The following is a 26,625-nucleotide window of genomic DNA, read 5'->3' as shown; positions in this document are numbered from 1 at the left end:
AACTACCTTGGTACTGATTTTAATTGAAGATACAGATTGATGCAAGGTCACTGCAGAGCTCTTCCAGCATTGATTTGCAACACTGCTGAAGGCTGTGGACTTAAGTTTCTTCCCCAGGTTCTAGTAGGTAGGTGTCAGAAGGTGACTGTATTGGAGTGCAATAGCCAGTTAAAATGTATGCTGACTGCATCTCTTCAAGTCATCCACTGACTTTTTTTTATTGAGTGGATGCTTCATTGAGGCATAACCAATTATGTTTTCTAAAGTGACTACAACATTTCCGTAAGGTACTATATGTATACAAGGGGCTTAAGCTATGGTTGCTATAGGAACCTTAACTGAGGTACCTGAATGTTGTGCATTTAAACTGTCATTTTAACATGGGCTTTTTCAGATTAAACACCAAGAAAAGTGAGCTGACATGCATATAACATTTTTGTGTGGTATTTTGATAATCTAAAAAGTGGGGAATTACTTTCTTTAAAAAATCATGGGGGCAAGAATGACGCTTTAAGAAAAATAAGTACATTGTGAAGCATCAAGAAGCTTGCCTCCTTGAAGCTAGTAATGTCACAGCTTTGCAGTTGCCATGTAAGATACATATCCAAGTTTGTAACTGGCCATCAGTTACTCAGCTTCAGAACAAGTTGCATTTGGTAAATTCCATGAAATTGACTGACTGAGGTCAACTGCAGCTGGCACAGGAGGAGAAAAATGTATTGTGTTATTTAGGTAAACAAATTGGTAATGAGGATGAAACCCAGTTGCTTTCGGTTGGTTGTCTGACATTTTTAAAACAACTGAGAGCTTTCTGTTCTGTTGACAGGTCCACCCATGTGGAAAATCTTTCTTCTATAATCTAATGAGATATGTATTTTCCAGGTTAAGCAGCATACCTGAGTCGCCTGTATTTTTTCAGGAGGAGAGAATTCTTTATATTTTATTACTATATCCAGATGCAATGGATTGCCGTGTGTGTGTGTGTGTGTGTGTGTGTGTGTGTGTGTAGGTGGTACATATCAATTCATTGTGTAGTTGTTTTCTAGCTGGATTTTGATTTAAGATCCTCCATAGCTACCATCTTAATATAGTCACTGTGGAATCCTTTCCTCCCTCCCCCCATACTAGCAAAAGATTTCTGTTATGCAATCAGTTATTTCAACCATAACTCAAATAATGAAAAAAGTTACAGAAAACTTTTTGCATGATATTTAAAAATTCAGATAGATGGGTTTCATTTTAAAATCCAAACATTGAGTTTTGCCACTGAAATTTGTACTCTTTCCTATGTGTCTTTTCTAATATAGCAGCAAAGAATCCTGTGGCACCTTATAGACTAACAGACGTTTTGGAGCATGAGCTTTCGTGGGTGAATACCCACTTTGTCAGATGCATGTAGGTATTCACCCACAAAAGCTCATGCTCCAAAACATCTGTTAGTCTATAAGGTGCAACAGGATTCTTTGCTGCTTTGACAGATCCAGACTAACACGGCTACCCCTCTGATACTTTTCTAATATAGTTGCTTTGCAGCTGTTCAATGTGGAACAAGTGTGTAATGGCTCTAAAACAGTCCTCTAGTTTAGTTCATCTGTTATTGGCTCTGGTTCTTCATAGTGTTTCCTATTGACTTGTTCTTCCTTTAAATTCTTCTAGCTCTTACATTAGTTGTCTTCCTCAATAAAGCCCTTATACTGGTATTAAAGAGGGAAAATGAACCCATGCCAAATTTAGGAATAGGTCAATGTTGTTGATTTTTTACAGGTAGTGGCCAACCAGCTTATTTCTACTCTGTAGCTCATCTAATTTAAAATACAGGGACACTACCTGTTCAGTTCCCACAGTGCTCTAGAGCTCTCTTGTGAGCTGGGCTTCAGAAGCCAGCTGGAAGTCACAAGCCAGCAAAGAGCAGAAGCATTAATGAAGTTCTTCAGAACCTCCTTGTTGGTTTAGCAGTTTTGTTTGAGTTAAAAAATGGAAGTGGTGGTAGAAGTATATTCAGGTGGATTTGCACTTAAATCCTGTGCAGAAGAAGTGGGTTATAGGAGAGATTTGAGTCGGTCGGAGCCTAGGGCAGGGAGATGATTTCAGGGATAAGGAGTGATGACAACATCCAAAGGTGAGCGAATCAAGGGGGCAGAATGGGGAGAATAAACATAGTGTAACCCTTATGCTTGACAAGCAAGAGGCTGTTTGTGTCTTTTGGGGGAAGGTCATTTCAATGGAGGAGAGAAGACAGAAGCCCCGCTGGAGAGACTGGATGGAAGTCAAAGGGGAGGGAAGGGATGTGAGCACGAGAGGCTATAGCTAGAAAGGGGCAGTGTGACTGAGTGAAAGCTCCCTGTGGATAGGGGGAAGAGCACAATTGAATGTAGAGGAAAAGGAGCCAAAAGGGAAGGAGAAGTGGTTGAAAGTCAGGCAAGGAAGGAATATGGGAAGACACAAATCTCATCTGTATTAACTCTTCCCTAAAGCTTCATTATAAAGCTCAGCTGCCAGCCAAGGTAAGATCCATTCTGAATGCCTCTTCACCAAATGTTTGAGTACAACACGTGAACTTTCTTATGCAGATAACCCTTTAAGGAAGTTATTCTTGAAGAGCAGTGAAAGAAATGTATTAAAGGTGCTCTGACTAGAGATGACAATAAAAACGAATCTGTATTTAGTGGTCTCGGTTAATTTACAAACTGGCAAGTGTCAGAATGATGAAAACCTTCACCGTAGTTGACCATGTTGGCCATTCCAGCAAAATGCAAATACTTCCAAGGGATATTTAAATACAAACTATTTCATTGCTCCTTTTAAAAATGTTAAGAGTTACTAGGTTTTGGCCCTAAACCGCCTAACTGTGTCCCTTAACCAGCAGTGAGGATAATTATACATTGCATCACCTTGTTCCCATTAGATATAGCAGCAACAGTCTGCAGAAAGCCTACTACTTGTGTATACCTTACCGTGATATATTGAGCAGATAACTCAATATATCAAACTCATTCTCTGTTGCAAGGAAATAGCAACAGCCTAAGCAAGTTACTGAAACTCATCAGTTGCGTTGCACAAGCACAGCATCATAATAGATTTGGGTGGTGCAAAACACTAACAGTCAAACAACTTGTAGATGCTGCCTCTAACATGATGACACATAACAAGAATGAAGAGACATTTAGTTTTCTTAATTGGAGCACACACAATCCAAAGGACACAGCTGCTGCTCGTGCTAAAATAGAAAGCATAAGATCCTAAGAACTGAAGTCTGTTAAATTTTAATTTGGCTTCCTATCTTGGATATGTGCACTTTTTTTCAGTGGCACTGTAAGAAGAATGGGAGATGAGTGTACTTAGATTGGGTTTAATCAAGTAGCGATAATGAGAGATGGATGTTTTGTTGCAACCCAGAGCACATTAGGGATTAGAAACATAGGTAGTGCTCCTAACTCATTTCAGGCCAAAGGTCCATTTACTGGTATCCAGTCTCTCAGTAGCCCATACCAAGCACTTCCGAGAAGAATGTAAGATTCCCCATAGCAGCTGATTAGGCAACAGTATGCTTTTGGGAAAGATTATTCGTGACTTCAAGCAGTTAGTACTTGTTTTATATCCTGAAGCATGAAGACTGATATCCCATATAAGCTTTTATTCTAGATAGTCTAGGCATTTTATAGAGTTCTTATGTGAAGCCTAGTAAAGTCTGTCCTCCATCATAATCTTGTGGCTGTGAGTTATTTACAGTTTAATTACTCACTGTGTAAAGTATGTTATAAATTAGTTGCCTTTTAATGTGGTTCAGTATTCCCTTGTTTTTGTATCATAGCACAAGATATAATATGAGCTCCTGATTGACTTTTTCTAGACTGTTCGTTATTTTTATATACCACTAGCTTGCCATCGCTTACTCATCTTCCCAACTAAATTATCTTAATCTTTTTAATCTCTCATATGGAAATATTTCTAAGCATCAAAACCATTGCCCTTTTTGGTTCCTTTTCTGTCTAGTGCTGTATCCTTTTAAAGATGAGATAACCAAAACTGAACAGACTGCACAGTTTTTTTAATAATTTTTTTGTTTTAGTTTCTTGCTTCAGCCTTATTTTCTTGTTTGTATTTGTGACTGCCATTGCACATATATCTAATGTCTTCAGAGAGCAGTCCTCAAAGATGCTTGGTCATCTTTTCCTGAACTTTCACAGTTTATAACTCATAAGCATATCTGCGTAGTTCATATTGTTCCTTCCGGCATGAACTTCCTTGTTCTTGTCCATGTTGAATTTCATCTGCTATTCAGATCACCTCTCTTTGTTAGATCCTTTTGGAGTTCCCTAGAGACATGTTTAGGCCTGACTAGTCTAAAGAGTTCGGACATCTGTAAACTTTTCCATCTTATTGTTCATTGCCACTCTTCTTCAAGTTCACTAATATGCTAACTAACACCGGTCATAGTATAAATGTTTGGGGCAATCCCGTTAACTTTCTTTCATGTTGAAAACTGACCATTTATACCTGAACTTCGTTTTCTATGTTGTAACCAGTTTCTAATCTGACAGAATATATTAATTTCTTTACTTACCTTTTATGAGCAATCATTTGGCCCTTTCTCTGTCTTCTCCGTGACACCACCACCACTAGCTAGCTCAACACGTAACCTGTGGGTGCAGGAGAGATCAGCTGATAGATGACTGGCCCAGAAAGATAGCAGGGGTCAGGCAACAACCATGCTGCTGCTCCTGGCTACCTGTTCTGCAGACTAGGTGATGGGTACACCCCTTCGACTGACAAATGTGGTCTGTGTCCCCCAGGGGCCCAGGTTTGCAGAAGAATGGATCTGGCTTTAAGCTGCGTCTGGGCCACAGCAGATTCACTTTGAGTTATTTTTAGACATCTTTAACCTTACTCTGAATAGGATATAACTGCCTTCCTGCAATGGCTTACCTTCTATCTGCAGGGCATTTTTGCGCGGTTGCAGGTCACTGTACAAATAAATTGGCTTACAGTTAATAACAGCCTGATATTTACAGATGTTCCAGGTTTTGTTTGTAGATCTTTATGGACTCGCAATTTGAAACTTAATTCTTTTGCACATTTGCCAGTAAGAGGAAATTACCTACTCCTGTATTATACAGGCATCATTTGTCTTGTATTTTAATCCTTACAACTACAAAATCTAAAAGTTCAGTTATCCAGATGTTAAATACAGTTTACATAACTTGCATGTCCAACAGGTCAATTTTGCCTGTTAAGGTGGCACTTGTTTGAGGTGGTGGTGTTTCTCCCCCCCCAGCTCTGGCAGGCTACAGAACAAGACTATATTTTGTGTGGGAGGTGGGTTTCCCCTGAATTTCTTAAGTGTGTGTAAAAGGAAGAACATTCGCCCAGGGTTCCATTCCACCTCTGTTCCTCTTATGGGCATCCTGGGACCGAAACCTCCTACTGGTTGCTGCAGGGTTCCTCCTAGTAAAGCACCACAGTACAGTCCTTTGGCGGGTATTTCAGTTCAGCAGCGTACCAGGTCACACAAACGTCTTCTATCCTTCTGTCTCCCCCATCAAAGCTTTGTGGATTTTTTTTATTAATGAAGCTCAGCTCTTACCTGGTTCTACGAAGAGTGCCCTCATTTAACTATGCAATTCCTGACCTGACCAGGAGCAATGACAATTAGTCCTACCATCTGGGCAAGCATGAAGAAGTTAAACTTACTGTTAACTTGCAACAAGCACAGGTCCAATATATTGCACTCTAACTGCCTACCTTCATACATAGGGGAAGGAGAGAATTGGTTTCTCAAAGCAGTCAGAACGTTTTTAAGATTTGAAATATATATTGTATGTCAATTTGCAGTTTTACTGGCACTGCTGATTTCTGTGATGTAAAAAAATACAACATCCATCTTGGTGATAATACATTTTGAAATGTAAAGAGGGCATGAAATCTAATAATAATTCCTGCTGGTTGTTGTTTCCCTGAAACAGTAAATTACTCTTCCTCCCTCATCTCTCCAAAAGCAGGTGACTTACGATGTTGACAGTAGTCAGTAGAATCTCAGAATTAATTGTGAGGAATTTCCATATCAAAATATGGGCTACGGTCTGCAGAAGCCTCCTGTTAGAAATATAAACTGAGTAATATAAATAGTAGTGGTAAACAAATTCAGTAGTGGTAAACAAATCCTAACGCTACGTGCATAAGAGAGATTTGTATTTGTGTTTAAAGAAGGTAACTAGTACACCTTTCCAGACACCAAGCATCTGCAGAAACCCCTTTTCCTTACAGCAGACTGTTAAGTTGTTTGTTCTCTTAAAGTAATTAGAAGGAGAAGATGAGTTGCTGATTTAGTCTAGAGGCTTGTGGTTGAATTTTTTTTAAACTTGGCTGCGATGAAATTTTTACTGTAGCTCTGTGTTAAACTGTTGACAGACTAAATGAATTTACAGCTGTCATCTTCTAGTTTGCACATGAACCATGCTACAAGAAATCTTAGATACAAATCTACTCTAACTTGATTCTCAACCGCTTTTACTAAGCATCTCTTTTCCTAGCCACAAAATTCCTTCTGCCCACAGCAACCTTGTTAAGTGACCATTAAACACAAAGAGGGAGACATGACTTCTCTTATGGTTAAGACACTGAACTGGAGATCAGAAGTGTGTGTTCAATTTCCAGCTTTGCCACAGACTTCTTGTGCGATTTGGACCTGTATGCCATTTTGCGCAAGGGGATAACAACACTCCCTACCTCACAGGGGTCTTGCGAGGGTACAGTAAATTAAAAAAAACAACAACAACAAAACTTGAGTTGTTCAGGTACTACTGTTGTGATTGGGGCATTGTAAGTACCTACAACCACAGTCGGCCATTTCAAAAGAAACACACCAGCCTAAACAATGAAGAAATGGAAGCATCCAGACAACATTTTGGAAGCATCAGAATTAATCAAAATGCATGTTGTTAGGTTTTGACAGCCAAAGTGCACTAATTTCACAAAAGGTCATGCTGTTGCCTGTGTAGGCTTACATGCCAGTCACTCAGTGTCTTCTCTGTGAATTTCTAGTGTCTGTAGCATGCCCCAACAGAGAGCACTGGTGTACCGACTGCCTCTTCAGAATCTATGAAAATGATTTTATCTCATTAATCATATCGACCACCATTAGCACAGATAACATGTCTGCTGACATGGTGGGACATAGTAACAGGTGTGTCAGCCTGCACTTCTGTTCAAGCCTGGTCGAGGTCCATGATCGATTATCTGGTCTGGTAATGTATCGTCTGCACCTGAAACAGTGCGGGGAAGATGTAGGAGTGGCAGAGGAAAGCCTGTGAGTTCTTTGCTACTAAGTAGTAGGTTGGTGTCTCGTGAAATGGAGTTTCAGGAAGATGTGCATTAATGATTTTGCACTTGTCATTGCATGGATGTAGTCTGGAAGGCCCATCTTGGATGACCAGTTGTGTTTTCTGGAAACCTTCATTGCCAAGTCCTCCTGTTTATTTTCAGGGATGACCTTTGGATCACTTTCTCAAGCATTTCTCCAGGTACTTTCTCTACTTGTGTTGGCTTCCAGAGTTGTTTGAAAGAGCTTAGAGAAGCCACTGCTGCCAGGCACAGAACTAAGTTATTCATTCCAATTGTGACCACACAGGGACCTGTACTTAAACTTCATGCTTTCAGACTCTCCAATTTCAGCTGCTTATAGGTTTCAGCATGGTACCTCTTTGTCAGGATGGCCTATCTTCTGGCCTTGACATATCTGCCCAGAAACTGGTATCAACAATGATGGTCACAATTTATACCTTAACCAGAAAGCATGTTAAAGACTTGATTGGATGCACGCAGTGCTTGTGAATTCATAGCATTCCTTTGGCAGTGGTTCTCCTTTCAAATGCTATTAATCCAATGCTCGTCTGTACAGTTACTGATTTCCCAGTAGTGAAACTCTTGCTGTTTTATGTTACCTGTATGTGTGGGTATGAACAGCCAGTATTCTGATTCTCCACGCATTCTTGCGAAGTATACAGTAACACAATATTGTAGGTCTCTCTACAACAAGCAATTTTTTAAAAATATGTTGATGGAAGAAGAGTGAAGAACTACAGATTACTAAGGTAAAGCTACTGGTTAGCACCCAATTTTGAGAACAAAGGAAAAAGGGATTTATACATTTCTCAGATGCACAGTCCATGCTCAAGGTGTTGAAGATCTAGCTTCATTCATACCCTGCCTGTCCATTATATAATGGACCACTAAAAAGAGACACATGATGTAGGGTGCTGAAGAGTGGCCACACAATTTTTTTCCTGTGTTTTGCATTTGTACCCTGCATTACGGTATGCCTGTTTCATAGTGGTATTATTCATTTATTTCCAATTCTTCCTTTCTCCAACAGTAAGATTAAAAAGGAAATCAATAACATACAGAACGAGCTCACAACCCAGAACACACGGGTCTGTGCCTATAATATGTATTGTACATCTTCAGTGTCTGCATTTCTCAAGTCCACTCCAGAGACAGTGCACCACAAGCATGAATGGAAACATAGAAAGCTAAGGTACTGTAAAATACAGCAAAGAGTCTGCACAATACAGCAACCAGTTCTGTTAGCTCAAAGTTGAATGCTGTGGGCAGTCTTAACAAATGTATCCACTCCTCCCTACAGGCACTGTCCTATGGTCAGATACTGATGAAGAAGAATGGTTACCCCAGGCAAGAAGGGACGATGCAGTAGAGGTTTCTGGATTTATTATTCTTCTAATGATATGAAGCATGCTAAACATATTGCCATGTATTTTAGGCAGCTTAGACGTCACAAAACAAGTCAGTAAAATTCTTGGGACAGATTATAAGGAGAAGCAGAGGCCCTTCTATTTTTTTTTTTCTTTAATGGCCCAGGTACAGCATAAGGCGTCTCTGTACTAAGACAGTCTTTCATTTTACGCTACCTGTTATGTCTAAAACATCATTTTTTTCTTTTTCAGGAATTACAAACAGGAGTATTTTGAACCAAGTCCCAGCCACAGTTGACCCTATGTACATAAAATTTAACTGTATTTTTCCAAGGTAAGGATGCTGTAATCGTTACAGGAGAACATTGGTCTGTGGTGCAGTATCTTACCTCTCATTCAATGTACTGTACTGTTTCTTTTCAGAAAACAACTCAAATCGTATTGTGGCTGCTGCATTCATTGCTGCCTGAGGGCTACACTGAGTGTCACCCCAGCCAAGTAAGTCCACATCTTTTTCTACAAAGCTCCATTTGCAGAGTGGTCATTAGGGTCAGGGGTATCTAAATTTCAGCACTATTTGTGTGTGTTACAGGTCGCCAAATCTCAACTCAGTCAAGCTATTATGGCTCCATATGAAGCACCACATTTGGACACATGCAAAACTGACATCAAAACAATTTGTGCAACCATGTAGAGAGTAACCAAGCCAGCCTTCCGAATAGGGAAATCTGCAGCTTGTCTTCTGGTGACCATCTTGAAGAAGATGCTGCCTGTGATCATAGCAAAGCAAGGTTCAGCCAGAGGCATGTAATATACAGTGCTCAATAAATGAATTCAAAAAAGCTGTCTATACTGTTTACCTTTATTTGGGAGCACTAAATCAGACACCAAAAACAAAAGTAATAGGATATAAATACCTATGTGCAATACCATTTTTTCAACTAAATAGAGCCTCCGGGGATCCCGTCACAGGCTTCTGTACAGCACAGACTTGGTTTGAATTCTGTCACTAATTATAGGGGCTAATGTTTGCAAGGGACAATGGAAAGAGACTTTCTCATGCTTAGACAAGCACTCCTGTTCAGACAGACAAGTGCTAAATATCCCCTGCCAGGGGTTTCCCAAGGCCTCAGTCATTGCACAGCAAATACAGTTAGTTCTAATCTAGTGATAACGGGGGGGCTAAGAAAGCACTGTTGATCAAAGACAATGACTTTTACCCCAGCATGAATATCTCTGTATCTCGACATGATGCACAGAGATGCGTGAGCTAGTCGGAAGATTATTCTGCTATCTGTAGCATCCTACTATGCTTAAGTGTGCTACGACAAATTAACTATTTAACAAGTTGCTAATGTGGCTCATTCAGCTGCTCTGCCTCCCAGCATGATAATAAAACAAATGATTACAGTGTGCTTCCTGCCCGACAGAAATTACTGTAATGTAAATGGAAAACTTTATGCGCTGCACTACAGAATAAACAAGAGCAACAGGATGCTGGAGGGGCAGGGCAGTGTCATATTGCATGCTGGAGGGATGATTTAGGACAGCTGTGTATCCATCACCTAAATTCAATATGCAGTTCAACACAATAATGTCTACAGTAACCTAGCAACGGGACCACACGCCCCTCCTGGTGAAGGAAGCTAAAAGGCTTTTTGAGCACTATCTGGTGTATTGCAAGAGAACTGCAGCATTTTTAATCACCTCCGCATTGCCATCTGGTGTCTTTTCATGGAATGGCAGGAAAATTCTCCAGTTCTGGCAGATCATTTCTTTTCAGGTTTGCAGTGCCTCCAACGGCTCCATTTGTATTGCACAAGAGGAAATGCGTTTGTTTTACCTGTCACTAATATCAGAGCATTTTCTCTTGTTTTGTGATTGTGTCTTTAAGGATCGTTGTATATTTAAAATAATCATGTTCGTCCTCATGATGCTTTTCTTTCTGGCTCACAACTACTTCATAGAGGTGGTTGTGTCAGTGTCTTGGGGACAAACACAAGAAGCTGAGCATGGTTTTCTTCTCAAATGAGCTTTGCAAGCAACTGAAAAGCATTCCCTATTTGTGGCCTCTTCATGGTGTGCAACAAAGGGTGTTTTCTTTAAGCATCTTGGCTTTCATGCAGAAGATATTATCTATGGGCATTATAGGGCATACCTGCATTTGGCTTCTGTGGGTTTGAACCGAGACCCCTGTGCTGTTAGTTAATGTTCACTTGTCTTTTATTTGAGCTGAGCTGGGTAGCAACATCCTTAGACTTTTACTTATTTTAAAACTGCTGTTTTCAGACTCCCAACCTCTGTAAAATCAGCACTGTTATAAACTGGGCCTAATGGCCTGGGTACGGTCTGCCACCGTCAGCACCATCTCCTCATCTGCATAGCTGGGTAGGAAAAACAATCCCCTTGTTATCTACGATGTGTTTCAGACAAGAAAATTGTTACTGCAAGATAAAATGGCACATAATAAAATTACAGAAGCATCTTTTGGCCTAGTGCCCTACATAAAGAAAATCTTTTTTGTGTTGAGCTGTGAATATTTTTGTTTGCTTCAGTTGATCAACATTATGGCATGTTGACAAAATGTCATTCTAGGTGTCTGGAGCATGCCTGTTACCATACTCTTTAACCATTAGCTTCTTTGATCAGTAACACAAGCGGCAATTCATTTTTTTGTTTGTGGGGTTTTGTTTTTTGGGTTCCTCCCTAGCCCCACAAAACCCACAGTTGCAAAAAAAAAAAAATAATAATAATAAAATTGTAAACTTGAAGCATTTTCTGGTTTACTAGTGGCTGAACTGGTCATAAATCCTTACAGGATATAAAATCTTCTAAGACGTTGGAGGGCAGCATTTTGAATATATCAAAAGATGCAAATGACTGAAATGCTCAGTTCTGTTTTTGTTTTTAACTCAGCAGTAGTTATACTTCCCCTTCCCTTTCTCTCTTTCAGGTCTACGAGGGCTCATCAATCTTGGGAACACATGTTTTATGAACTGTATTGTCCAGGCACTTACCCACACTCCACTACTGCGAGATTTCTTCCTCTCCGACAGGCACAAATGTGAAATGCAAAGCCCCAGCTCATGTCTGGTCTGTGAAATGTCTACACTTTTTCAGGAGGTGAGTGCCATTCACCACTACAGCAGCACCCTGTAACTTTCCACAATTTTTCTTATGCAGAGGCATCATAAATTTTGTTTACATTTATCAGATGACAAAATACAGTGATAAAAAGGGAATGTGAATTTGTTGTCCAAGAATAGTTGAATCCAGTCCTGTGGTCCTTATTCAGGCAAATATCAGAGGGGTAGCCGTGTTAGTCTGGATCTGTAAAAGCAGCAAAGGATCCTGTGGCACCTTATAGACTAACAGACGTTTTGGAGCATGAGCTTTCGTGGGTGAATACCCACTTCCTCAGATGCATGATATTCAGGCAAAGCAGCCACTGAAGTCATCAGAAGTTGTCTGAGTAAGGACCGAGTAAGAAACCTTGTAAGGACACTATTAAAGCTAAGCAAGTGCATCTTATGTATAAGGTCCAAGGTCTAACTGTAGGAATCTGTAACAGGCTCTAGTGGTGGAGAGGAGAGTGAGCGAAACTACAGTATGTACCATTGTACCTTAAGGCACTGGGTTACATTTGTTAGTGTAAATACTATAAGGATCTTAATTCTGTGTATTCCTTCCTTTAAAAACATTTGCTAGCCTCTCCTATACCAAAACACATTAATTGCAGGAGGATAATCGGAAGCAACCATGTTGGTACAGTATGTACAGTGTGTACATGCATAGGCACCAACTGCATGGGTGCTCCAGGGTTCAAGCACAGACTGGAAGAAAAAATAGGGAGTGCTCAGCACGCACAGGGCTGGATTAATCTGTTGTGGGCCCCACCCCTGCTCAGCCGCCTCCTCCAGAGGCCATGCCCCTGTCCAGCCTCTTCCCTCTGAGACCCCTCCCACCGCTTGCACGTGGGCGAGGGCAAAGGGGAAGAGGAGCACCCACCGGTAAAAACAAAGGTCAGTGCCTGTTTGTACATATACTCTTTCCCTTTGTTCAACAAGATGCCTGGCTTTGCAGTACACCTTTCTGAAGTTTCCACCTCCTCTCAGTAGGCTTTTGCTCCATGATAGGCATTGAAAGATGTTTACTTTGTGAGTCAGTGTGTTGAAGGTACTTTTGCAGTCTTATTTCTGACTCAGAAATATAAGACCACATGATAGGATTGTAGGCGACTTTGATTTTAGGTTTTAAGATGAACTTTCTTCATCTGCCCTGTGTCTTTTTCCCCCTTCGTGAGAGACCTGCTTTCATGGTAAGCAAATTAAATGCTCAGAACTTTTTTTTCCTTGGTTAAAACTGTAGTTTATGCTACTAGAAGGTAGGTGCATGTTGCTTCGAAATAATGTCTGTATTCAGAGTGTGTTTTAGTATATGTTTATATTTCATGGCATAGAAATCCAGGCACACCTAAAATCTACTTACTGCTATTCAGTAGGTTTCACTTTGCCAAAGATAACTCTCTTGTTTATTGTGGATCAGTCAATCTTGTGTGGGGAAGTGAAGTCCTTTTTTAAATGTTCTACTAGGGAGTTGTTGGTTTCTGAGATAGTGCTTAACACTTCATATAGCAATTTGCGCTTTCAAAGTGCTTTACAAACATTAACTAATTACATATTAAACATCCTGTATGTGGGCTCATTTCCTATTTACTACTGAGGATGTTGGACTAGAGGTGGGAGAGAAGGAAAATGTGCTATTGTAGGTAGCAGCTAGAGGATAATTCACACTAGATGTGGTCAATCAGAATATCACAGGCAGGGGATACCACTCTGCATAGGAAAGTATTCCAGGCACTGAGTGGAAATACCAATTTCTGTAGGCTATCCATTTGCAAATCTGATTTGATTTGTAAAAAGCCAAGTATATAGGTAGTAATATCATCTACAGTCAGCTTGATGTGCCTTCATCAGATTGATATAAACATTACTTCATCCCATTGGTTTGTAATAATTTTGGTGGTCTGTTAGCACTATCGTCCCTTTGAAAAAGGTGGATGGGAGAGGGGGACATAACTACCATGTCATGAATTGGGGGTGAGATTGGAAAAGCTGCCTGGGGATTTATTATTTCTACGAGTGTAATATATAGGAGTCTGGACCCCATTGTGCTAGACATCGTACAAACCTGGAACAAAAAAAACTGTCCCAGTCCTGGAGAGGATTTAAGTGCACAACTTGCATCAATTTCAGTGTGGCTTATGCTTCTAAATTCCACAGGAGGGTGACCAGGTGTCCTGATTTTACAGGGACAATCCCAATATTTGAGGCTTTTTCTTATATAGAAGCCTAATACCCCTCAACTCCCATCCTGATTTTTTTCACATTTGCTGTCTGGTCACCCTATTCCACAGGCAGTTTTGAAAATTCCTCAAATCAAAATCCATACCTGTGTTTTCACCAAATCTTGTGTAATTCATATTGTGAGGTTTATGATACCATGAAAGAGTATTGAATTGCAGCTGTTTAAAATACCAGATTGTAGAGACAGGACTGCAGTGATCTGTGTCCATCTTTGTACCTCATATTGAGGTATTTAGGTTATTGTAAGAGTCTAATGTTGGGGAGGGATACTGTAAGTAATATGGGAGAGAGAATTACCACACAAGCACCTAGAAGTAAAAATTTTAACACCTAGTCCCTCAGAAGCAAAACTGTGCTGTTGATTACCCAACTCCAGAATATTTTCTCCTATCTGTGAATAGTAAATATTATATTATTGGCTACATTGGTTAAATCTCTCAGCATTTTTATTAGAAGCCCCTTTTTCCCTGTGGGAGCATTTTGAATTTCTGCACACACACATTTCCATCTAATGTCTTATAATTAATCACTGAACTGCTTATCTCCAGTCTCCTCACTAAAAACACACATGCATTTATACAGAATGTTGCATTTCCAGTGATCAGGGAGGGCTAACCAATAGAGATTCAGCAGTGTGAAGGAATCTTTTGTAATTTAATTACCAGGGCAACTGCAGTTCAAATTCTGTCTCTGGTTTTCAGTGTGATCTGGTTTTTACCTGGCTTTCTCTCGGGTGTTAATTGATGTAGTTGTCTCAAGCCATCTTATTAAATGTCAGACAATCAGGGCAAGGGTTAATTTTATCGCTCCTCCACCCCCCCCCTTTCCTGAAGGCGTGATCTTATCCAAATGGAATGCCAGGGACTCTAGTGAGAGCATGCAAATAAGTTCAGCTTAGAAAACTAAAAAAAGTGAGATCTGCAATCTGAAAATCAGGGTGAATTTTGCCCATTGTGATCCCTAAAGAAATAATGTTGTCCTGCTTTTGAGTTTAGGATCAGTTGTGTATGTTGTACAAGTTGTTTCTCCATGATAAATGTCCATTGCATTTGCATGTTTGGAAGTGACAAGTTCCTTCTGGTTGAAATAGATTGATGGTGAGCAATGAAGGTGTCAGCTGTTTGTCACTGCTTACATCAAGGGACTAGTTCTTTCCCTGTAAATTCACTAGGCGCAGCTTTGCAAATATTTCAGCATCAAATTCCTGGTGTTTTGTTTTTAAAATGTATAATTACATCTATTAACATTTTAACTCATGCAGTTTGCCTCTCAGAGAAATAATAATATAATGAAACCAGTTGTACTGCATAGCAGGAAGAATAAGAAGGATTTGGGAATGGCCAATGTAGTTGAAACTGGATTTAAAAAAAATCAAAAATAAAAATATATAGAATCTGTTCATTGAGCTAGTTGGCTTAATGGATTCATGTACTAGCTTTTCACTTGTGTTTCCTTTTGGTTTACCAATGAAAATGAGTTCAGTGATGGTCTAGTCCCTAGGCAATATTTATTCACTTTTCAGAATGACCTTGCAATATGGCATGATTAGCAGAGTGTCTGTCTCCATCTACTTGTGAGTGGAATAGCGGGAACACCTGGGGATATTGCAGGTTGTGGTGCATGCACTCACACAATGTAAAGAACAAAGCCTTTTCTTTTCCTTTCATTACCCACCCCTGTGAGTCTGCAAAAGAATACAGTACAACTAGGTAGAGAGAATTTAGAAATAGAAACAGGAAAAAGAGGAGAATGAGAAGATTTATTACTTTAATGTCTAAGATGTTAGGCTGTGTTGAAATGGTTTGTGTAGAAAATAAAAGTAAATAAATTCTGGCTGAAACCTCCAAAAAGGGAAGAAAAAGTATCTTAAGGCCTTCATACCAAACATCACAGACTGGGGCTTTACTGGGCACGTACAGTATTGTTCTCTATTTGAGAGTCTAGGCAATGTTTTTATAAAGTCAAGAGTTAAAGAAAAGTAGAAGAAATTTTGGGAATTAATACCATATGCTCAGTAAAGCATCTGTGTAGATTTATACAGTAGAAACGCCTTACAAGCCTATGGTATCCTTAAAGTTCCATACACAGTAAAGTTTCGTGGAAATTGTGCCCATGCCATAAACCATAATAAATTATTGCTTCTAAAACAGATATCAAATTTATATCCATGCTTGTGAAATTGAGATCTTCCAAGTTGCATGAAACATTACTGAGTGTTGAGGGACCTAGGATAGATATTGGTATTAAAAACCAAAACATATTCTTCCCCCATCCTCCACTGTAGACTTCCTGTCTATTTAGGGTTAAGTTGAAAAATAATTCATAAATGAAGCTTTTTTAATTTTTCCACTTGGAATGGAGTCCAAAACAGGAGTTAGACGTATAAGAACTCTTACTTGCAGAGAAAATGTTAAATTGGTATGTATGCAAGATTGCCCAAGTACTTTTGTTTATTCCCATAGCTGGAACACCTCCACACATCCATTTTTGGTGGGAAAAGAGCATCCCTGCAGTGATATAGTCTGTGTGGTCTACCTATTCTAGCTCTGTCCAATGAGTCGAGGTTGCTGTATATTGCTGCTGAGTGCTAATTGTGTAAAATGTCTGATGAAATCTAGAAATCCTATATACATTACTGCTAGAGGTAGCCATGAGCCAGTGTAAAAATACTAGGGCAGGGCATATCTAAAAACGGAGACCTCAGCCTGCAAACAGTTGGAAGAAATAGATGTCTGTTAAGGAGTTTGCACTACTGCCCCTTGAGTTGAGGTCTGTGGAAAGCCCACAGTACACATCTCTGAGAGCCCCAAAGAGTTTGCCAATAAAACTAGGGAAGACCAAATTTGACATTCTTGATATTTCAAAGAGAATAAATGAGCAGATTTTTGAAGGTTTTTTGAAAAAACGTTCAGTGTTTTAGACCATTTTATACATCACAAAGAGGCAAAAAAGGCATAACCTGGCATTTTTGTTAGCCACCTTCAAAAGCGCAGAAGAGATCAGTGTGTGCTTTATAAGCATGCCTTGTACCTGGTTAGCTCTGTTAACTCTTTGTAATGTCTGAGCTCTAGAACTAAATGGCTGCATATGTTTGTATGCAGCAAAGTCACTTTTTTCCATGTTCTGTCTCCTGAAATACTTAAAGTTCTAGAGAACCTTACAGCAGTTATAATTAAAAATCAGTGATGACGAAGCTTTAAAATATCAAGTATTAAATATACAATAATGGTAACACTTAAATATTTATTGATGAAAGATTTTTCAGTAGTTTTTCCGTAGTGAGATTCTTTTAGTCCTTAGATATAAGCACACAAATTATATTCCAATGAGCTCAAGGTTTAGAAGCACAACTATGTTTCCATTTTTCAACATACAGCGGGACACACTGATCTTTGTAGGTTGGAGAACGATGAGGACAACATATTGTCACATGCATCTACATTTTTTTTGGTAAGCGCACTCTGAAATTAGAAAAATATATATTTACCGCAGTAGAAGATGCAGTTAGTCAGGTCCTTCTAGGGTCTATATTGGTGTTGGTTGATTTGTTTCTGTTTCACAAAGGTAATGTGCCTGTAGAATTGCACTTACGTTGGTACTCTGTAAGCATAGGTGCTGGAACTAGGTGTGTGAGGGGTGCTGCCGCACTCCCTGGCTTGAAATAGGTATTCAGCACAGGGAAATATGGACACTTGGTGAAAATTACTCATATTCAAGCGAGTTCAACGGCAGTTAATCAGAACTATGCAGTACAAACATTCAAATTAGTATCAAGTTGACTGAGTCTCTGTTAAAAAGAAATATCGCATAGATGGGTTCTTTTTATTTACCACCTTATCTTTACCTTAACACACAGCTAACACCTCCAGGCTGCTGTTGGCCACTTATGTAACCCAGCTGCCTCCGGCTATAGTGCAGGCAGGAAGGGGTTAAGCTCTAAGGTTGCGTTGCGCACCAGGGCCCAGGGAACCTGACTGCAGGGGCTTCGGCGAACTCCGCCAAAGAGGTGGCTTAGTGGAGGGTGGGGTGTCTAGGGGATAGAACAGCACTGTGCTTCTTCGAGGCAGGACCCCGTGGGGGGGGGGAGGTGAAGTGGGTGCTAAGCCCCTTCCCCAGGGGCTGCTGTGGAGCCTGCAGGTTCGGGGCAGGAACAGTCTGGAAATCACTCACCGACCACCACTCCAGAGCTTAGCTGAGGGATGGAGAGGCTTCCCCATGCCAGCGCAGTGCGGGGCTTTGGCACATGTGCCTGGGCTGGAGGGTTTGGGGCTTTCCTGGGGTGCCAGCCCAGCCATAGGGGAAGGAAGGCGCCTGCCCACCAGGTTGTTGATGAACTGAGTGCTCCAACCAGAGGCTGGTTTGCTGCACAGTGCTGGGGCAGGACATGCCCCGCCGGGTGGGATATGGAGGAGCAGCGGGACTAAGGGAGTGAAGGGGCAAAGCAAGGAGAGGAAAGCAATAGGGAGAGCACATAAAGGGTCGACGGATGGGCAGCAGAGGCAACACATAACTGACCACCATTTGGTGCCTGCCTGCATTCACCAGCCACTGCAGCACGCAGCCAGTGCCAGCCAGAAGTGGGATGTGGGGCAGGGCCTTGCTGGCCAGGAGCCAGCACGCAGCAGACCAGCAGGGGGAGTGGCCAGCCCCACGCGCTGCATCTTAGCTCTGCCACCAGCCTTGCACACCCACCCCCATTCTCAGCCACTGGAGCCCGCCCACTCACTGGCAGGGATCTGGCCGGCAGCGGGACCTGCCTATACTGGTGGCGGGAGGAGGACAGAAAATGAGACAATTTGCCCATTTTTAAGAAAAGTCAGGGCACCTGCAGGAGGTCTTAAATACAGGACTGTCCCTTTAAAAACGGAGCATCTGATCACCCTGGCTTGAAGTGGTTTCCATTATATATAGGATTTACAGTTTTGATTCAATAACTTTCAGCTCCCCCAGTATACAAATTGTTCCAGCATCCTTGTCTGTAAATAATAAAAATTTGCTAAGTAAAAGGCATAGGGACTATTACTAAATATAGTCTGAGTGAAGCTTTTGTACTATATATTTAACAGTACTATGATTGGGTGTGTTTCCAGTTTCCATATGGTAATAGCCAATAATTTGATAGTTTCTTTTAGATTCCTTTCATCCTAATGAAGCACTAAAGAATTTAAAATCTGCTGGCAGGTCTAGTGTCTGCAGTGGAGTAATTATAGAGAGTGCTCTTGGTTAAAATGACCAGAGAGCTCTGAGACTAATTGTAAGGAGTGACAGAACAGAGAAGTTTTATTGCTGCAGTTTCCTGAATAATGTTGAACAGTAGCTGCATCAGCAGATTTCAATTACCGCTCCAGTCTCCTGGTGTCATTCTTGTTGGCATCAGAGTTACCTATTGATCCTCTTATTTATAGAAGGCTTTTTTGCATTGTTGTGCTGCATTGGTATAGTTTCTTGTTGAGAATATAGGGGCTTATAGAAGAAGAGAACTTTATTTGCAGAGAAATTTGGCAAAAGACTGCAAAGCTTTATACACAAATGAGGACTAGTGAAAAAATAATTTTAGACCAAATTTCACCTACAGCTAACCCCAAAAGAGACAGTACAATTCCTCTAGCCACCTTGTCGCACAGTTTTTGCAATTTTACTGGTGTGAAAAAGCTCACAGGAAAAGAGCAAAGAGAAACCTGGAAATAATTTAAAAACAAAAAACTTTTCTCCACACGGTAGTGAAATAACACACACTGCTTTTTTCTTTTTTTTTAAATCCTCTGCATATTCGTTTTTATGTGATGGAAGAGTTTTGTTGGAAAATATACCTCAAACATAAACATTAGTGTCACTTATTGAGGTCTTGTCAACAGTTAGCATGGTCTTGCAGGGCACCCTTGCTGGAGAATGTTTCTTCAAAGGGCAGGGAAGGTCAAATGATACATATTTCACTTGTTTGAAATGAAATGTCACTTCAGTTAGTAAATTTGGAATTGAACTTTTATATTTGCAGGAGGAACTCTTGACGCAGAGAGAGTTTTCCTGGTAAATTTGCCCACATAGACAATGCTGCTATAACCATAACAGTATAGTTATACTAGTGTAACTTCCCATGTGGACTCACTTACTCAGGAATAAAAATGCCCTTTTCTGATTTAGCTTATGTTGCTTTGACAGCAGTACATGACATACTGGTATGTATATACCCGTAAATTTCCCCATATAGACAAAGCTTTAGTGTGTAGTGGCCACTACTCACCAGCAATTACCATACATTGGTATCTAGGGGTAGTTAATAGTAGACGTTGATTTATTTTTTCCAATGGCCAATACTGTTTGTTGTTTTCCTTAATTCTACATAAGAGTAGAATGTACAAATATGCTTGTTAACTCCTTACATGCGTGGGTATGTCTTCTATCTAGACCAAATACGTTTTTAGAGATTCCGGCGTGCTATCCAGAGTGAGCAGATTTGAGTACTGCTCATTTCTGTCCTCAGTATGACATTATTCATAATGCAGGCTAATCATCACAAAGCCAGGAACTTGCAAGAATGAAAACTATAAAAGGTGCCTGTAATTTAAATAATGTGTCCAGTGTATTCTGTTCTCAAACCATTTACTTGAAGGATCTGTTTTTAAAAAAAAATAAAATAAACTGACATTTCAGTCTAAGGTTGTCTCAGCTAAAGTTTCGTTCAACTTCAGTTGCCTAATTCCAGTCACTAACTTCTTTTATGGCTAAATGCACAGCGACTGTGTATCATGTTAACAATCATGTCCTTTTCTTTGCTTTGAGCAGTTTTACTCTGGGCACCGATCTCCTCACATTCCATATAGGTTATTGCACCTGGTATGGACGCATGCACGGCATTTAGCAGGGTACGAGCAACAGGATGCACACGAGTTCCTCATTGCTGCATTAGATGTGCTTCACAGACACTGCAAAGGTAAGGCTTGTACTGGCATGTCAATGAACAAGGAATAGTGAATCAAAAAAAGTTAGATCTCTTCTCAAGTTGGGTCTTCCAGCGCAGTATTCTCCCTATTTAGCAAATTCTTTTTTAAATATGTTTTTGTGTTTCTCTCATACATCTATCAAACAGACTTGTCCTCCTGCCAAAATACCCACATTTAGAGAGAGAGAGAGAGAGAGAGAGAGAGAGAGAGAGCACATATTGGTTTGAGTCACGAGCTTGCCCTTATTGGTTATGTGAGTCAGTATCTTGTAATTTAAATTGCCATCCAAATTTTATTTATACTTGAGGTATTTTAAACTTTTATTCAATGCATCAATAAGGTACTGACTAAACACACAAAAGGAGGCAAAGTAAGTGTCCAAGACTGTTTTGCTTAAATATTATAGTACTGTATTCGTGATACACAGCATTTTAACAGCACTCTGAATGGAACCCCGAATGGAACCCTTACCTCAAAATCCATTCAGTCTTGAAGTGTTCATTAGCGCATTTTAAAAGATGAACTAACAAGATTTTAAGAAAGGTTTAAGACACACAAAATCTGTAAACTGAAGAGAATATACTGTATATGTAACCTTGTTTGTCAGACCCACAGTTAGCTAAACTAGTTATTTGATGTGCATAAAGGGAATTGGTACTCCATAAGTCTAAATTTATTGTCTTGTCACTCGTTTTATTTAGATACCTGAGGTGTTGTTGCACTTAAAACAATCTGCTGCTATAAATGTTAGACGCTGTTGTTTTTGAAGTTGTAGAGCACTGTAGGCGTACACAGTACTTTGACAAACAAATGAGTTTGGAGGTTTACAAGAGGACTGTCAGAGGGAAGAATACCACTGCTTCACTGAAATGTCTTGAGTCTGGCTTTTCTTTGAAATACCCTTGTACGTTATGGAATGCAAGTTTGAATATACTGGGTAATTACAGTGAATGTATTTGTTCAGATTAATAATAGACAAGGTATCTTCCCAAAGAGGGGGAGTGGGTGTCTGTGTATGTAAATAACAGATTCTATCTGGACTTTGCCCTCATTTTCTGCTGATCCTGAAGAAGCAGTCTGTACACTTGAACACTTTTTTCCTTTAGACTTTTTAAAGTCTCGGAATCATTGATATTACAAATCTTGATGCTTCTTCATCTGTTAGCTACGAGCCACTTTGTTTCTTGGGCTTTTATTGACAAGTCTAAGAGAGAATGGTAACTTTCTCCCTGAAACTGTAATGAGAAAGCTTACAGCTGCCAGCAAAGGTCCCTATACTCTTTTGAAGTTTAATATTAAAGTATCTGAAAATATTTTGTCAACTGAGAGTCAAGTAGTAGCTTTAGGTAATGTACCTATGTGATAAATCTTACAGAACTAACTCTAGAATGAGCCTTCCCCAAGATTCCCCCACCACTGCTAAAACCTCTGGATCAATTCAGTGCATCACAGAAGCTTTCTACTCTTCTCCACCCACCCACTCTGCCAGAAATTTATTCAAGCCAAGGGTGTTTTACACCACAGGCCTAGGAGAAAGTTTTCCCTTCCAACCAAGCAGGGAAGTACAGTGGCTGCACAGCTCTGTTAAAATACTCAGTCATTAGGCTTCAGAGCTAATATTTCATTCAGATAAATGTGGGAGCATTTCACATCTCTTGAGTTTTTTCAAGCTGTCAGTAAGTTTCCAACCATACGATATAGTTTACCATGTTGTCCAATGCTAGCTTTAGGTCAGTGCTGTGCAACAGTTAATCCAAGGGTTGGTTACATCCATGCAGGTAGCTCACCATTTACAGTGTTGTAATAGTTTGAAGTGTGGATGCCAGAACCGTGACATCTATGCATTCAGAAGGTTTTTAAAGCTCAGTTTCTGAAGAAACGGAGGCATCCTTAGGGGATGATGTAGGTTTGCAGACTGCGTCATTGCAAGGTAAATGGTACAGTCAGATAGTTATTGAACTGTTTGATTCCTGCACAAACCAGGAGGCTAGTATGGACACACTTTAAACTGTTTCAGGAGGAAATTGGTTGTTTAGCTATATATTGTGAAAACTGTCCTGGTTACATATATTTATGTACTCATTAGATACTGCTGCTAGTGAGGTTATGCATACTAATACTGCACTGATCAGATATTCCTCCTGTGCCAGTAGTGTAAATTCAGATTGGCTAGACAGAGCTTTTGAGGCTTGCAGTTCTGTAGCAATCTACCTCAAACGTTACCATCAAAATATTTTGAGTGTAGAGTCACAAACACTACTTCTTTGTTCAGGAGCCCTTGCTGCTGGGCATCGCTCTATCACTACTGACTATCGGTTTGGAATCCCCCAAATTTCAGGGTGCCTTTATGCTGTAAACTGCATAATTGCTCAACTAGTAGAATGAGGGGTAGTGGAGCTATTTGCTGTAGATTAATCTTTTGTCTCTTCTCCATACTCTCTCCCCAGCTTCTTAGAACACTGTCCTCTCCACCCTGGGAACAGAGGAAGGTTTGGAGTATCTTATGTGCACACTCCATTTTGAGCTTGAATAGTAAAACATAGGCCACCAAGATTTAGTGGTAGTAAAAATTAAACTTTGCAGCACTGTTTCAGACCCACTATACACTTAAGCAGCTAAAGGTCCATATCTAGGACAGGCTGATGGTCTTCAGGAAAAGAGTGTGTTGAGTGGTGTGGATTTGTTTGGGCCCCAAGCTGGAGAGAGGGGCACTGATTTTGAGTTACTCCTTTTCTTCACTTTAAGTGGAAAGGGGGATCATGGAAGTGTATAATTAAGGTGGCTAAAAGCTGTGTATTCTCAGGTCATGCAGGAGCCTGCCTGACCCCTGACGTAAGTCAGAGAAACTCTGAAGCTGGTTTAATTTAATGGCCTGGGAAACATGGAATAATCATACATCAGTGCACTCCAGCCATGCTCCTGATTCACCCTCCGTGCCAGGGAGCAGGGCTGGAAGAGACCCTTTATGCCAGCTCTGCATTGGCCAGGAAGGGCCTCTAAGCATGGGTATTTTCAGGGATCTGTTTTTTCCCCACTTTAAAGCCCCTTTCTGCTGCAGGGGTAGCATAAAAGTATCTTAGAATAACTGAGAATCAGGCCTGCTTGTGTAGCACCCGTGCCTTGAACCCCATTCCTTTCCAATGGGCCAATCGAAAAAGCAGTGTTGACGTGTTGGAAAGGGAGCTAGATTGAGCTCTTTCCAGCCAAAATGATGGATTAGCAAAAGGGAGGGAGCCTCTGGGAAGACAAAACTGGTGAATTGTTGATTTACTACTCTTCCCTGCCTCTTTTCCAAAATGCAAACTGCTCTGTCCTTGAAAACAGGTAATCCAGTAGCTTCATGGTGGCACCTGATCCTTCTCTGAAGTCTGAATGGTGCATTGCTGTCTTCTGCCTCTAGCTTTAAAAAACCCTTATTTGGGCTCTTAAGCATTTTCAGCCAGACTATGCAGGTTAATAAATGGCAATGTGCTTTGTATCTGCCTCACTGGCCAGGGTAATTTTAATGGTTATGTTGTTATGGCAGCATCGTATCTGGGCACTTGCAGATTCTGTAGCTGAGGGCCACTTTCACCACCTTGCTCACCGTTGAGATTCAGGCTTTGATCTTTATTAGATTTTATCTCAACAAGACAAAGTGTGTTTAAAGTTCAGACTGCCTTGGGCAAGCAGTGAGATCTTGCTCTGTTTTCCCATCTTGCACTTTATTTGCCTGAGGAGTAAACTGCACATCAGACAGTCCATTGGCATGTATCGTAAAACCATAATTTTGAGACTTGGACCTCTAAATAACCATGTATGACAAATTAATATGCAGACTTTGAAGTCTTGACCTGAACTGAAGAAGGTACAGAAAATGTGTAGAACAGTTACCTGACCTCTGTTGCTTACGTTTTTATACAGTAATCCAGATGTAAAGGCATTGTTCGCAACTTGCCATCCCAGTATTTGATGTGGGATTCTCTGGGATTTGCAAATCTCTAAACTTGTATTAAAGAAAAGTAAAAATGTATAATGCTACCCTGCCTGAAAATTGGAAAATTAGCTTTAAGGTGACATCAGTCTAAGCTTAATGATCCCTTCTTTGAAAGAAATGCACCTAAGAGCTCCTATCTTACAAGCGCCCCTAAAAAATAGAGCTGATGACATCTGAACATTTTTTGTTTCTACCTAGTATGTATCCCAGAACATAGGATAATTTGTACCTAGTTAGTTTCTCTTTCTTCTTTAGGTCTTGGCTGCACTTGAAATTTCATTCAGATTAAGGTAGGGTGTGAATTTAAAGCACAGTAGTTAGTCTGGAATAACTCCATGTGTGGATTTGCTAATCCCAGGATAAGAGTGCACAAGTGGAGTTGTATGGAATAGCTCCATATGTAGGCCAACCTTTATGTGCAAGACCACAGTTAAAGGTTGAAATTCAGGCCTATGGAGGTCCCTGTTAAAGATGAAAGCCCCCACTGGCTGACTATTCTTGTTGTGAGGACACCCCCAACCAAGCAGCAAAGAGTAGCACAGGCACTAATGGGTAGCAGCAGATGCATGCCTGAGTCACTACAATGGAGGAGATATTGAGCTGTAGTATGGCATATAACAGTCTTGAGCAGATTGAACTATGAACAAAAGCTGATCCATTACAGTAGCCGCATTTTCAAAATACGGTAGAATACTGCATACAAAAATTAAATTCAAATAACATTACTGTTTAGACTCTAGCTTTTACAGCTCAATAATTTTAAAGGGTCATTGTCAAAATTGACAGTTCTGATGTTGAGCGTGACGTTATATATATTTTCTCCTGATTCTGAAGAACCTGTCAGCACCTACCCCTGACAAGGTTTGCCACGTAGCTGAGAAGTTTGGATTCTAAGTGACATACAGCAAGCCCAGAATTCTGGGTTTGGGAATCAGGGGTATGCACGTTGCACTATGCTGTCACACATTCTGCCTGACTGCCCAGTTCTTGTGAGCAGGTAAGGGAGAGAAATCTGCAAAACTTCTAGTCTTCTGAGTTTCTTATAAATTTCAGTAAGTACTGCCTGCTTGTGAGAATGGAACTTTTCAACAGAGGTATGGAACAAGTATATATTCATAGCACATGTCCCCAAAGTTAAGCTGGTGGAATTAATTTCTGATGTGTCCCTTTTTTAGTTAAAAATAAACTATGGTTGTAAAACAAAGCATTGTGATACCTTTAAAGAAGTACCAGACTCTGGAGAAACGAACGTGCAAATGCTACTATAATGTTTGCGGATGATTATTTTATGGCCTTTCTATAAACATAACTAGTATGCATATGAAGGAACATCTCATATACTTAAAGGAACTACTACTTGTGAACTGTAGCCACTCTTTCAGTTTTCCAAATTAAGGAAATGATTACACTACTAGGCTGATTGTAGAATGTTTACATTTAATCTAAATCCAAGCTGTTTAACATTGGAGGGGGGAAACACCTTCTGCGCCTTGGCCTTTTGTTTGCAGCTGCACGAGCCCAGGCGGCGGATGGGTCCGCATCTTGCTTCGCCTCGGTCGTGGTGGGGCCTGGAGCCCCCAGCCTCCTTCTCCCCGGGGCTGCCAGGAGTGCTGCTGGGGCGGGCAGGGCTGGGT

General features: G+C 40.5%; 1 protein-coding gene across 2 annotated transcripts in view; it reads left to right on the top strand.

Annotated features, from left to right (window-relative positions):
- USP22 (ubiquitin specific peptidase 22) overlaps nt 1-26,625 on the top strand; it is a 175,948-nt gene that overhangs the window by 131,346 nt on the left and 17,977 nt on the right. For both annotated transcript variants that reach the window (XM_050966576.1, XM_050966575.1), the window contains 2 exons: nt 11,662-11,831; nt 20,858-21,005. In XM_050966576.1, coding sequence (XP_050822533.1) covers nt 11,662-11,831; nt 20,858-21,005 — 318 coding nt within the window. The remainder of the gene's footprint in view (nt 1-11,661; nt 11,832-20,857; nt 21,006-26,625) is intronic.

Source organism: Gopherus flavomarginatus, chromosome 9, assembly GCF_025201925.1.
Source record: "Gopherus flavomarginatus isolate rGopFla2 chromosome 9, rGopFla2.mat.asm, whole genome shotgun sequence".
In the NCBI taxonomy this organism is placed as follows: Eukaryota; Metazoa; Chordata; order Testudines; family Testudinidae; genus Gopherus; species Gopherus flavomarginatus.
This window is presented reverse-complemented; position numbering and strand designations above follow the sequence as displayed.